The sequence below is a fragment of the Dufourea novaeangliae genome, unplaced genomic scaffold (assembly GCF_001272555.1).
Source record: "Dufourea novaeangliae isolate 0120121106 unplaced genomic scaffold, ASM127255v1 scaffold70, whole genome shotgun sequence".
In the NCBI taxonomy this organism is placed as follows: Eukaryota; Metazoa; Arthropoda; class Insecta; order Hymenoptera; family Halictidae; genus Dufourea; species Dufourea novaeangliae.
In genome coordinates, this window is record NW_015373940.1 from 235,431 (window position 1) to 248,536 (window position 13,106).

Consider the following 13,106-nt stretch of genomic DNA (forward strand, 5'->3'; position numbering starts at 1 on the left):
GTTTTGCATTAGATACAACGTTTAAAGAACGTAGATTACTATTCTCTAACGGCTGGAAACCAGTAATTACAAGAACATTGTTAAAATCACGTTTGTTTGCAACGGTTGACACTGTATCTCATCATGCGTACCCCGGTTAGTTCACTTTGAATAGCTCTTCCAAGGTTATATGGACAGGTTACGTCTTGATCAAGCATTCAGTATGAAGCTGAAAGAACGTAGATTAATCTCCTGTCATTGAAAATAAGAATAAACAACCAGAACACTGTCAAAATCGCATTTAACTGCGGAATACCACGATTTTTTTTGACCGGTGGCGCCATCCGTGGCAATTCGCTCAAACTGCTAACCAATTATATGGCTAGCAGTTTCAGCGATTCGCCACGGATGGCACCACCAGTCAAAAAAATAGTGGTACTACGCGATTAAATGCGATTTTAACAATGTTCTGGTCGTTTATTGTTACTTTCAATGACAGGAGATTAATCTACGTTCTTTCAGCTTCAAGCTGAATGCTTGATTAAGACGTAACCTGTTCATATAACGTTGAAAGAGCTATTCAAAGTGGACTAACCGGGGTACGCATGACGAGATACAGAGTCAACCGTTGCAAACAAATTCGATTTTAACAATGTTCTTGTAATTACTAGTGTCCAGCCGTTATAGAATGGTATTTCTCTTTCTTTAAACGTTGTATCTAATGCAAAACGAAGAAGAATCATGCCCGTTTAGCGGTGTAAATGCGATCGTAATATCTCGCAATTAGAGTTGCCGCCCCATAAGGGGCTACGGTAATACAGGCATAACTAATTTTACTAATTCAGGGGTTCTGCACTATTGGGTCGATGCATTAAGTCCTGAGGGACAATTGGAGACTAATGACGTTCATATTAAGTGCTGAATTACTGAGATATTTGCATTTTTCCATTACTAGTAATTTTCACTCACCTGTCGGTATAATTTGGCTAGCAGTTTGAGCGAATTGCCACGGGCGGCGCCACCGGTCGAAAAATAGTAGTATTCCGCGATTAAATGCTATTTTAACAGTGTTCTGGTCGTTTATTGTTATTTTCAATGACAGAAGATTAATCTACGTTCTTTTAGCTTCAAACCGAATGCTTGATCAAGACGCAACTTGTCCATAGAACGTTGGAAGAGCTATTTAAAGTGAACTAAATGGGGTATGCATCGCGAGATGCAGGGTCAACCGTTGCAAACAATTGAGATTTTAACAATGTTCTCGTAATATTGGTTCCCACCTGCCAGAGAGTACTAATCTGCGTTCTTTAAACTTCGAATGTAATCCATGACGAAGAAAACTGATGCTCGTTTAGCAGTGTAAACCCGATCGAAACCTGTTGCAATTACATATACCACTAAACAGGCAACACTTTTCTTCGTCATGCATTACATTCGAAGTTTAAAGAACGTAGAATAATACTCTCTAACGGCTGGGAACCAGTAATTACAAGAAAATTGTTAAAATCACATTTCTTTGCAACGGTTAACACTGTACCACTGTCATGCGTACCCTGCTTAGTTCACTTTGAACAACTATTACAACGTTACACTAACAGTTTTCGTCTTGATCAAGCATTCGATTTGTAGCTGAAGGTACGTAGATTAATCCACTGTTATTGATAATAACAATAAACGACCAGAACACTGTTAAAATCGCATTTAATTGCGGAGTACCACTATTTTTGGACTGGTGGCGCCATCCGTGGCGAATCGCTGAAACTGCCAGCCAATTATGTGGCTAGCAGTTTCCGCGATTCGCCACGGGTGGCGCCACCGGTTATAAAATAGTGGTATTCCGTGTTTAAATGCGATTTTAACAATGTTCTCGTCGTTTATTGTTATTATCAATAAGAGTGCATTAATCTACATACTTTCAGCTACAAATTCAGTGCTTCAGCTAAACAAAAGCTGTCCGTATAACGGTGTACGAGCTATCCAAAGTGAACTAACTGGGGTACGCATGACGAGATACAGTGTCAACCGTTGCAAATAAATGTGATTTTAACAATGTTCTTGTAATTACTGGTACCCAGCCGCTAGAAAGTACTAATGCACGTTCTTTAAACTTCCAATCTAATGCATGACGAGGACAAATGATGCCCGTTCAGCGGTGTAAATGCGATCGAATTGTGGTTGCCGCTCCATGAGGCACCTGCGGTATTACAGGCATAATTAATTTGACTAATTCTGGGGTTTTGCAGTATTCGGTTGATGCATTAAGTCCTCAGGAATAATTTGAGACTAACAGCGTTCATTTTCAGGGCCTAATTACTGAGATATTCGCATTTTTCCATCACTAGAAATTCTCACTCACCTGTCGGTATGATTTGGCTAGCAGTTTGAGCGAATTGCCACCGGTGGCGCCACCGGTCGAAAAATAGTGGTATTCCATGTTTAAATGCGATTTTAACAATGTTCTCGTCGTTTATTGTTATTGTCAATGGCAGGGCATTAATCTACGTTCTTTAAGCTACAAATCGAATGCTTTGTCAAGACGAAAGCTGTTAGTGTAACGTTGTAATAGTTGTTCAAAGTGAACTAAGCAGGGTACGCATGACGGGGTACAGTGTTAACCGTTGCAAATAAATGTGATTTTAGCAATGTTCTTGTTATTACTGGTTCCCAGCCGTTAGAGAGTATTATTCTACGTTCTTTATACTTCGAATTTAATGCGTGACGAGGAAAAATGATGCCCGTTCAGCGGTGTAAATGTAATCGAAATCTGTTGCAAGTGGGGTTGCCGCTCCATAAGGGGCTACTATAGGTGACAGGAGAGTGGACGATAGTGAAATGATTGAGTCAACATGCGCTTGAAACATGGTCTTTATTACTGTTGTTCGTGCAACTCTCGAGTTTGGTTGGTTCTTGTTTCTACAACTGTAGCAAGTGAGCGCAGACTGTATAGTGTATGCGTTTAATCCGCTGTGTGGAGGTACCGTTTTTTATCTGTAGATAGTGGTAGATAGGTTCTGCACGTTTCTCGACTTTTGTGGAAAACAATTCGAAAATTGGGCTGTTAAAAATGATTTCTGGACGAGCTCTTCATTATGTGTTTAAAATACCAAACCGCAAATTAACGGCGAAGTTTTATCGGGATATTCTTGGAATGAAGGTAACTATATATATAAAATAAGAATAATTCGAATTATTAGCTGATACAGCGTATTTTTTGTAGGTATTACGCCATGAAGAATTTGCTGACGGTTGTGATGCTGCCTGCAACGGGTTTGTAATTACTTCTATGTTTAATATTTTCTGCTACAGTTCTAATGATTAATTAGAATAAAATTCTAATCAAATGAAATGTTATGTGTTTACATATAGACCATATGCAAACCGGTGGAGCAAAACTATGATAGGATATGGTCCAGAAGATACTCACTTTGTGATAGAATTAACTTATAACTATGGGATTAAGGAATACGAACCTGGAAATGATTTTCATGGGATAACAATTAGGTCCAAAGAAGCAATTGAGAGAGCACGCTCAAGTGGTTGGCCTATAAACGAGGAAAATGATAAATATATCCTTGAGGCACCAGGTGGATACAAGTATTATCTTATCAATGAATCACAACCCAAGGATAAAGGTATTGATGAAACATGATAATTTTTTTTAACTTTTAAGTATAATTTATCCTAATAGTTTTTCTATTTAACAGATCCAGTAGAGAAAGTCACTTTATTTAGCTCAGACCTTAAAAAAACTATTGCATACTGGAAAGATATTCTGGAATTGAAAGTGTTTAATCAAACAGAGAATAATGTATTGTTAGGGTACAGTGAAGATCAAGCTAAACTTGAATTCTATGATATTGGTAAGCTTTTTGAAAGGATCTCTTATAGTGAGCATTCGAATTTGATCTAAAATAAAATATTCTCCGATTTATCTTCAGGCACTCAGGTTAACCATGCTGAGGCCTATGGACGTATAGCATTTTCTGTTTCTTATGATCAACAGCCAGAAATTCAGAGAAGGATTAAAAACAGTGAAAATACAATATTAACTGACTTAATCATTTTAGACACACCAGGAAAAGCTTCTGTGAGAGTTATTATTCTTGCAGACCCAGTAAGTATACTTGGATCACCACTCTGGAAAACATGTTCTAAATAGTTATGAACAAATATTTTAGGATGGTCATGAAATTTGCTTTGTGGACGATGAAGGATTCCGTCAGCTATCACTTCCAGACTATCCAAGTGAAAAAATTTTGGACAGATACATTGCAAAAGAGGAATGAATTCTTTAAACACACATTTGAAAAATGATAAATTTCAGTATTTTTATAAATTTAGAAGGCTATGTTATTAACACTTAGCCAATCGCGCGCGAAACGTCGATTAGGAGATCTCCTTATTCGGTCGACTAAGTGTTAATATTATACTCCTAATTATATTATATGTACTTCTAAATACTATATAGTACAGAGGTGAAGGTTTGTGATATAGATTGTTTTCACTACGCAAAGAAATTAACTTTAAACAATTTACAATAATTTTGAATATTTGTTAAAATTGTTGTAGTTTATACTATATGTTTATATATATATTGAATAATTTTTAAACCTGTTTACAAAACATGTATACTCTGCAGAAGGTTATTCTCACGAGATAAAATAAAAGATTTATTATGAAATTACGTTTCTATTACTACATCAGTTGTAATGGGAAACAGTGATATCTGTAAGAGGTCATCAACAGTGACCTCTTACTATAGATATACATACAGTTCCCAGAAAGGCTGCGTAGATAATATTGCAAGAAGTAATGCAATTACGGGGAAAAAGTAGCTTGATAAACCGAAGTGCCAGTATAGAAACATCGGTTTGCCGAATACGACATTCTATGACTATTACGCTTGTTAGAAAATTATGAGATTTAAAACGTTTTTCCTCGTACTTCTACTCGTAATTTCTGCAATTGGTAAGTATTAATAAATAGTATTTAAATTTTTATTTAAGGATCTGTTGTTTTATCTGTGGATAACAGTCAATATTATATTTCTGCAGATAGTATCAATGCAAAATGGAGATCTTCTGGCAGATCGTCAAAGCCCTCCAGCCATAGTTATGGAAGGAGTTCTAGTTCTCATAGAACATCATACGGTGGAAGTTCATCTCATGGGAGTAGCTCTGGATCACATACCACTGCTTATGGATCTTATGGGTCTTCAACCAATTCCAAACCAGTGTCACATGGACCAACATCAATAAGTCGAACGCCTACTGGATTTGGAACCTCAACAGGAGGAAGTTCTATTTCTCGTCCGTCGTCTGGTAAGTTAAACTACTAAATATGTATCACTAATCGTACTAAACGTGTCAAAGGTACTAATTATTTTTTTTATAATTTGAGGTCAAGTACCACATCAGCAAAATAAAGACACTAATACAAATTTCCTGAATGCTGAGGGTGGTGGAGCTAAACGGCCGGGTAAATTTTATATACTTGAAATATACAATACGCTATACTGGACATAAACTATGAATTTTTTGACTCGTCAGTTGGAACATCATATCCGGCGTCTGTGTATTCAACCATTGGTCAAAATGGCGGTGTAAAACCAGGAGTCACGACTGAAAGGAAACAAACCTCATCCCCTTATCAACCATCTGCACCAAAAGAACAAGTTGTACATCCTGTAGGCGTACACCAGAATCAAGGTATATTAAAATAAGTTATAGTAATGACATTTCTTTATGTGTATAATAAAATATATGTATATTATAGGAAGCAATACACCGTATACACCAGGTCAAACAAATCCTTCATGGAGTAATCCCTATTTGGGTACTAATCGACCAAGTACGCCGAGACCGACACATTATCCATGGAGCCATCAGCATGGAAGTGACAGTCGTATAACTGTACCAACTCAAACAAACCCTCCATGGAGTAATCCTTATACAGGTTTAAATCGTCCGGCTGCGCCGGGGTCTCAACCTACTCCAATTGGGTTCAAAGATCATGTATATCCACAAACTCATCCAACACAAATGGGCTCTCATTACAGTCCACCACCCTTCGGTGGACAATCTGCTTATCCCCATTCTGGACCACCGAGTAGTCCTTGGTCGGTTCCTTCTTACCATACTCCTACTTATCAGCCGAGTTCAATGCCAATGGGAAATCCTTACACGGTACATCCTTCCGGCGGTGTTCACAGTGCGGCTGGACCAGCTTACTATCCCCAACAACCACACGTTTTTGCACAACCTGCAGCACAGCCGTTTATACCCGGTCAAACCGTCATAATGGTACCAGGTCAGCAAGACTCTGGTAGAGGTATAGGTCAAATGGTTAAAGAAGCACTTGTGTTTTCAACAATTAACGCAGGAGTGAATAGATTGATAAATCCTCATACCCATCATTATGTTGAAAGTAAACCAGACACCAATCCATCAACTACAACTCATATTACTTACAATAATCAATACTTTAATACTCTGCCTGGAGTGAACGGTACTACAAATCCTACGAATGCTGGAGAATTTACTCCATCTACAGGCATAAACTCTGTTCCTTCATCAGGAACTAGGAATACATATCCTACAAGTGTTCCTAACAATGGAGTATCCAGTAATATGTATAACACGAACGTTCCTAATAATGGAGTATCTAGTTCAGTAAGTGGATCTACAAATGGAAATGATGGAACTATGTTTGGTGGATCTACTACAATCGGAAATGCAGCTGTACCCACTGCACAATCTAGTCTATCAGGAACAAGCAGTAACGAAAATTCAACCACCAATTCCAGCAATGTGGACAATACATTTTTCTACAGGATTTCTGATAATGAACTTTTACAGATAACGGAAGATTTGTTTAAAAAGTCACTTAATATATCTAAATACATAAAATTAAATTTACAGAACCGTGCTACGTCTCCCAACATAACTGACGAAGCTGCACAGCCGTGAGTACCATATTACAATTACCATGCACAGTAACACTGTTAGTATTTCAATTACCTGACTGGTTGTGCCTATTTTTATTTTCTAGATTATTCGAGGTAGAACCGACGTTGTTGGATTATCCCTCAATCTATGTGACACAGGCATTATATGACAGTTATGAGCACGATTCCCAGAAAAAATTCAATCGTACTCAAGAGATACGCGAACACGAGAATCTTTTAATGGACACTTTCTTGAATACAAACGTTATGGCTTCGGCCATGCAATGGTTAGCGGATCGTGAATTCATTGATCCCGACGACTTCGAAAGGAAAGATGTTCTTCGTCGTATTTGGTTCACAATGTTTAGTGGAAGTACTTGCGGATTCGAGCGCATATTCGAATCTGAAAACTATGGTACAGCCATTATTGGCGCCCAAGACTGGTTGTACTTTGAAAAACAGGAAGCTAAGAAGCGTATAAATTATATGGGCTATGTAGATAAATTGAATCTTGGAACTGTAAGTAACTAAGTAAACATAAGATAATATCCGCTACACCAATTACAGTGTTCATTCTTTAATATATTTATTGTTGCAGACTGCCTCCTTGTTGAAATTGAACTTCGAAATGGACGGTCTCGTTAGACCAAACGCGACAATATTCGTGGGCACAATGCCTGAATTAGAAATGTCTTTGTACACGATATGCTTTTATGCAAGACCAAACAGTCTATGCCCAGTTTCGCTTGGTGGTACTAAATTTAACATTTACACGCATTCCTTTACGTATTATGGAAACGAAGTTATAGATCTGGGCCTTCCAGTGTTCTAATATATGTAGAATAACCCAAGTATCCGTAAAAACATTTAATGTAATGTACAGCATAATTGTACATGATATAACTATTATTAACAATATTAAAGATTCACTGAGAATTATATAATACTAAACGGTCTATTTATTTACTTATATGTTATAATAACAAAATAAAGTTATTTGAACACAGATACTAAATAGTTAGTTTTTCCTCCCGGTTATTCGATGGTTCTAGAACCTCCTAATTATCCTCGAATGTTTTTGGTACCGTATAATTTCAATGATCTATAATTTAATTTACCCTAAAACACACAAAAGCGGACAGGTGTTATTGAATGTGTAATTACATAGTTTAAAAGAGTAAAATAAAATGGATAACTTGTATAAGAGTAAGAAGATAAAACCAGAAGTTCCTTTCTTATTTGTAACATTCATTAAATACAAAAAAATAGCGACATGTTAGGTGCGTGTATCCAAAGAGCAACGTCCTTGCGAGCCAGGGCCATGTGATCTCCACAACGGTTGCCCCACGAAATTTCGCTCGTTCCGCTTATAAAACGCCCGGTGTTAGATCGTTCTATTGGATCCCTACCACTCGACGTATCGCATCGAGGATCGATGCAAAGAGAAAGCTCAGCGTGTGTGTCACGCTGCAATTCTGAACGGGTTTCAGCGTGTGTGCAAGTGTGATTCTTGGTAGGAAGTGTTTCAGTAACGGGCTAGCCGTCGAGCAGTTAGCATCGATCTTTACGGAGGTCTCGTATCCACGCGTCACTGTACAATACTCGCGTAAACGAAAAAAATAAAAACAAAATAAACAGCAAGCACCGGAAGAACACAGAAAGGTAGCATGAACATCAAGCTGATCGTGATCTGTACAATCATCGCCTTGTTCGCGTTCGGTAAGTAAAGTAAATCGTTACTTATCATCGGATCGTAAAAAGAGCTTGTAAATTCAACGAGCGATCTGTTCTGTGCTGACGTTCATATCCCCGGTCCGTGATAATATGCCAGACGTGGTTGATTGGCGTAATAACATTACCTCGAAGTGTAATTCGTTAGTTATTTCTTAAATGTAATGTATACCAACGTTTTTCTTTATCTTGTATCTAAATGTATACTAATTAATGTTTCCCTTTATCTGAATCCTACGAAAGCTCGAGAGATCGAGAAACTTTCTCAAAAGTGAAATTTATACGCGTGTCCACGGAAACTAGGCGCTGTTCACGTTGCTCGAATCTCAACCTGTTAGATCGGTAGTACTCGAGGATCACACTGTTATGATAGTGCACTTTAACGCGTCTTCTAGGAACTTCTAAGCCTGTGACAATTTAGTATTTAAGGTCGATGATCTGCGTCGCAGAAAAGCGATCAATTTAGCTTTAACTCGGAATTGCATCACGGAGTTGCAAGTAAACAGATCGTAACAAGATCACTGGAGAGCAAATTGCTCTCTCGGACCGTGGAGACCACCAACACGCGTGATTATTCACTTGTCCCTCCTCTGACATTTGATGGGACTGGAGAACACGTCGCAGAAGAGCCTCGCGCAGAGACTTCTAGAAAGTCGTGGCCGAGCTGGCTCTGACATTGAAGTCTCTAACAAATTCTAAGCGATTCCGCGAAGCCTAGAATCCGTTCCGGGTGCGTGATCCAGCTCCGTTTGGTAAAATTCACCGCGATGACGTGTTTCTTATGACTAAGACCCACGGCTCCGACGGTGATGACACACGTTGTCGCGTGAAAACCGTACACAAAATGGGAAATAATACTACTGGCCAAACTATGAGAGCAGGTCTGATAATTTAAGAGAAAAATATTATTCTGTAAAGATTTGATAAAAAGTAACGTACTAATACTGATTGGAAATGATTTATATATTTAGTCATTCGGTAACTATTATTACATCGTAACAGAATAACGAATTACTGTTGCATCGGTCATGAACTCTGCTCCCATACTGTTGGCCGGTAATGTGTACACGGATACAGGCAAAATATTAAGTTGTATAAGAACACAGAATACCGGAGTTCATTTTCATAGAAACTTGTTGAAACACAAAGATCATGATGATAGGAATAAAAAATGACATCTTATGTAACGTTTGTTCTCGGAACAATGTACTTAACTAGAACGGTTGAGTTTGTCTCTGCTTCGCACGACTCGGAATCGCGGTGGAAGTATATGTAAATAGCATAATAACGCTACGAGTGCAGAAAATTTGCAATCTGATAAAATGGTTACAAGGGCCCTCTTAGGAATACGAGAGCGGAACGATTCCGAACACGCGTTCCATGTAAATAATCAGGTGGCCGTGTTAACGATATACCATTATTTGATTTAGCGAATTGCTAAATTGTTAGGGACCGTAACACGATCAATCCTGGAACGATAGGCGGGTTCGCTCACAATCAGTGGGTGGAACATTATGGAATTATTAGCCGCCGCGTGACACGGAATCGTTCGTCGCGCTTGCTATCAGGGAAAATTGAGCGGTCCGTTCGTGTCAAATGGATTTCAACGTTTTCTATTCTGCTGAACGCATCGCTACTCCTCATTTCCCCATCCCATTGATTTATCGCGCGAATACGTAATCGTGGAAACGATTGTATTCGGTGATTCCATTCGTTTCACGGTTCGCTGATTCCGCGCAGCGGCGGCAGTTGGTAATTCCGTTCGCACGAAATCCGTCGGTGTACGTACAATTCTGACAAAGTCTCTCGACGATAAAACGGTGTTACATCGTGAATCTTAATATTATCTGGTGTGTTGAACAGTCGACGTCGAGGCCGCTAAATCAGGTAGAGGGCGAAGCGGAAGTTCCGGTGGATGGGGTTCATGGTCGAGTCGTTCAAGGACGACACCGAGACCACGTACGTCCCATACTTCACACGGCTCACCCCACCAACAGAATCAAGGTAATTTCATATATATATATATATATATACTCGTATTTGAGAATATTCATACATCTCTTGCTCTTCCTGTTTCATTACGATCTCTCCTGGCAGCACAATGCGTTTTTAATTTCTGTTTACCACAGAGATGCTGTTTTTGCCAGTTCGGTCGATACAATCGTATGCACAGTAGTGATTCGAGATAGAATTGTTTCTTGTGCTTCGTAATGTACAGTCATTTGTCTGTTTACGAGAGACACACGTGTCGTATTATTGATTGATTATACAGGCATCGGGTTTCATATCTGTCCCCGCCGATGCTTCGAACCCACCCACTGGCACAGTGAAACGACGATTATTCTCTGAACTAACTGGTAACTTCGACTTTAGGTGGATCTAGTCCCGATAAAATAGGATGGAACGTGCCGGACAAGAAACCTGCTACCGGTACCAATACCGCAGTTAAGCCGTCCGCTCCTGTGAACGAACAAGCTGCGAAAGCCAGCGCTACGAATGTCCAGTCCGGGTACACTCCGTCAGGTATATAATAGTTTCTACATTTGTGGGGAGAGTAAAAAGGTGTTTAGATACGTGACGAACAATCGTTTTCAGGTGGATACCCCCGTCAACCAGCCAACAACCCTTACAATACAAACACACAATCTAATGGCCCTTATAATCCATCGGTGGGACAAACATACAATCATCCACCAGTGAGTCAAGGTTACAATCCGTCGGTTGGCCACGGATACAATCCACCACCAGGCCAAGGTTATTACAATCCTTCTGTCGGAGGGCACGCGCCTTATGGAGGGCAACCATCATACGGCAATCCGTCTTACGGCGGACAGAGTCCTGGATTTGGACAGCCGTCTTATGGATCTTCGTTCGGACAGTCGTTCAGTCCATCCATGGGACAGGTCCCTCAACAAACGGTACTCCTTCAGCAGTCATCAAGACCTGGCATTGGACAGCTGGCCAAGGAAGCGTTCGTTTTTGCCGGTGTCAGCGCTGGCGTGAACGCGGCAGTGAACAGGATAATACCTGGAGGAATTTATGGCACCAGAGGAACTAGCGGCACCTCGGAGGCTGGTGGTCCACATACACAAATTACTTATAACAATTACTATAACAATGGAACCGCACCGGCTCCAGGCTCTGAACCAGCTGCAGCTGTTCCTGCTGCTGGTCCAGCTGCAGCAGCTCAACCGGCAGCTCCACCAGCAGCTCAACCAGCGGCTCAACCAGCAGCTCAACCTGCCGCTGAGACACCACAAACATCTCAAAATAATGCGGGTACCAACAACGCTCCAGCTAATAATATGAACCCTCAGGATGCTCCCCAGAACAATCCCAATCCTCTAGGATTCGTCACGTCCAACGATGACATCAAGAAGTTAACAGAAATCTTATATGAGAAGGAAAAGGACAATAATGCTTTTAAGTATATAACCATGAATTTACAAGGTCAGAAGAAGGATGAAACCAGAACTTATAACGATGTTCATGTCTATTCATATTTCAGCCTACTGAATGTTAAACCTGAAGCCTACGACCTTCCAACTGTTAAAGCCGTATTAGCTCTGCACGACAACTACGAGCTGGATGTTAAAACGAAAGAAACAATTTCTCCTGAGGAACGCCGAGAGGAAACGGAACTCGTTGACAAGATTCTCGACACCGACTTGGTCAAGTCCACCATGAAGTTCTTAGCTGAGAAGGGATACATTCAAGATGACGAATACGAATTTAAAGACACTCTGAAACGTATGTGGTTCTCTCTGTTCAAACGAACCGATAGAGAGGCATCCAGCTCTGGCTTCGAAACGGTATTCCTAGCTGAACAATTCGACTCGGACATAATTGGCTTACACAATTGGATTTACTATGCTAAGCAAGAAGCGGAGAAGAAAATCAATTATCTTGGATACATCAAGGAAGCCAAACTCGGCGACGTAAGTTATCTAGAGTATTCAGTACTTTTGTTTGCGCGTTTAAAGTTCATGGGAGATTTGTTTTGTAAACTGATTACCGATTACAGAAGGGAGCAGTTCTCAAAGTACGATCATCATTGAATGGAATAGTACAACCAGTCAGCACAGTATTTGTTGGCACATCACCAGAATTGGAGTTTGCTCTGTATACAATGTGCTTCTTCACTCGACCTAACAATGCCTGTCCAGTCTCACTTGGAGGAACAGAATTCATGATTTTCGTGAGCAGGGTCAACTACTTCGGAAAGGATATCTTGATCTCTGCGTACCCTGATGTTTAACTTAGTTGACCAAAATTACACTTGAATATTATATGAATATTAACTAGAAATTGATAATTTGTAAATCAAATATGTACGTAATTATTATTCATGTATAATGGCATAGAAATTAGATGCTTCCTCTCTTTTAATATAAACGCATTCTAAGTCCTTCTATATGGTTGAGTTTGTAAAAATTAAGTTTAGCATAAT

The 13,106-nt window shown here is 39.6% G+C and overlaps 3 protein-coding genes across 4 annotated transcripts; all 3 read left to right on the top strand.

Annotated features, from left to right (window-relative positions):
* The first annotated feature begins 2,884 nt into the window (after positions 1 to 2,884).
* On the top strand, positions 2,885 to 4,541 carry LOC107185648 (glyoxalase domain-containing protein 4). 2 transcript variants are annotated; one of them, XM_015573382.1, is made up of 6 exons: positions 2,885 to 3,133; positions 3,197 to 3,246; positions 3,346 to 3,611; positions 3,684 to 3,839; positions 3,918 to 4,093; positions 4,158 to 4,541. In XM_015573382.1, exons 1-6 carry the CDS (start codon positions 3,044 to 3,046, stop codon positions 4,263 to 4,265), a joined length of 846 nt encoding a protein of 281 aa, XP_015428868.1. In that variant the 5' UTR covers positions 2,885 to 3,043; the 3' UTR covers positions 4,266 to 4,541. The 2 variants fall into 2 exon arrangements, with proteins under 2 accessions (XP_015428868.1, XP_015428869.1); XM_015573383.1 differs by having other exon boundaries at positions 4,192 to 4,541.
* Positions 4,542 to 4,895: 354 nt separating this feature from the next.
* LOC107185639 (poly(U)-specific endoribonuclease homolog) lies at positions 4,896 to 7,875 on the top strand. Its single transcript, XM_015573372.1, has 7 exons — positions 4,896 to 4,947; positions 5,034 to 5,300; positions 5,380 to 5,457; positions 5,529 to 5,687; positions 5,755 to 6,943; positions 7,030 to 7,444; positions 7,524 to 7,875. The coding sequence occupies exons 1-7, from the start codon at positions 4,896 to 4,898 to the stop codon at positions 7,755 to 7,757; spliced, it is 2,394 nt and encodes a 797-aa protein (XP_015428858.1). The 3' UTR covers positions 7,758 to 7,875.
* Positions 7,876 to 8,466: 591 nt separating this feature from the next.
* Positions 8,467 to 12,930, top strand: LOC107185645 (poly(U)-specific endoribonuclease homolog). Its single transcript, XM_015573379.1, has 5 exons — positions 8,467 to 8,644; positions 10,520 to 10,660; positions 11,030 to 11,179; positions 11,252 to 12,594; positions 12,681 to 12,930. The coding sequence occupies exons 1-5, from the start codon at positions 8,593 to 8,595 to the stop codon at positions 12,912 to 12,914; spliced, it is 1,920 nt and encodes a 639-aa protein (XP_015428865.1). The 5' UTR covers positions 8,467 to 8,592; the 3' UTR covers positions 12,915 to 12,930.
* Positions 12,931 to 13,106: the final 176 nt, after the last annotated feature.

What these genes read in the sequence shown, in the direction of transcription:
- LOC107185648 (XM_015573382.1), top strand. Translation starts at nt 3,044, where the DNA reads ATGATTTCTGGACGAGCTCTTCATTATGTGTTTAAAATACCAAACCGC. An exon ending in ACTTGAATTCTATGATATTG is followed by an intron (nt 3,840 to 3,917) that starts GTAAGCTTTTTG and finishes ATTTATCTTCAG; the next exon opens with GCACTCAGGTTAACCATGCT. An exon ending in TTATTATTCTTGCAGACCCA is followed by an intron (nt 4,094 to 4,157) that starts GTAAGTATACTT and finishes CAAATATTTTAG; the next exon opens with GATGGTCATGAAATTTGCTT.
- LOC107185639 (XM_015573372.1), top strand. Translation starts at nt 4,896, where the DNA reads ATGAGATTTAAAACGTTTTTCCTCGTACTTCTACTCGTAATTTCTGCA. An exon ending in TATTTCTCGTCCGTCGTCTG is followed by an intron (nt 5,301 to 5,379) that starts GTAAGTTAAACT and finishes TTATAATTTGAG; the next exon opens with GTCAAGTACCACATCAGCAA. An exon ending in ACTGACGAAGCTGCACAGCC is followed by an intron (nt 6,944 to 7,029) that starts GTGAGTACCATA and finishes TTTATTTTCTAG; the next exon opens with ATTATTCGAGGTAGAACCGA.
- LOC107185645 (XM_015573379.1), top strand. Translation starts at nt 8,593, where the DNA reads ATGAACATCAAGCTGATCGTGATCTGTACAATCATCGCCTTGTTCGCG. An exon ending in ACCCCACCAACAGAATCAAG is followed by an intron (nt 10,661 to 11,029) that starts GTAATTTCATAT and finishes CTTCGACTTTAG; the next exon opens with GTGGATCTAGTCCCGATAAA. An exon ending in GTCCGGGTACACTCCGTCAG is followed by an intron (nt 11,180 to 11,251) that starts GTATATAATAGT and finishes AATCGTTTTCAG; the next exon opens with GTGGATACCCCCGTCAACCA.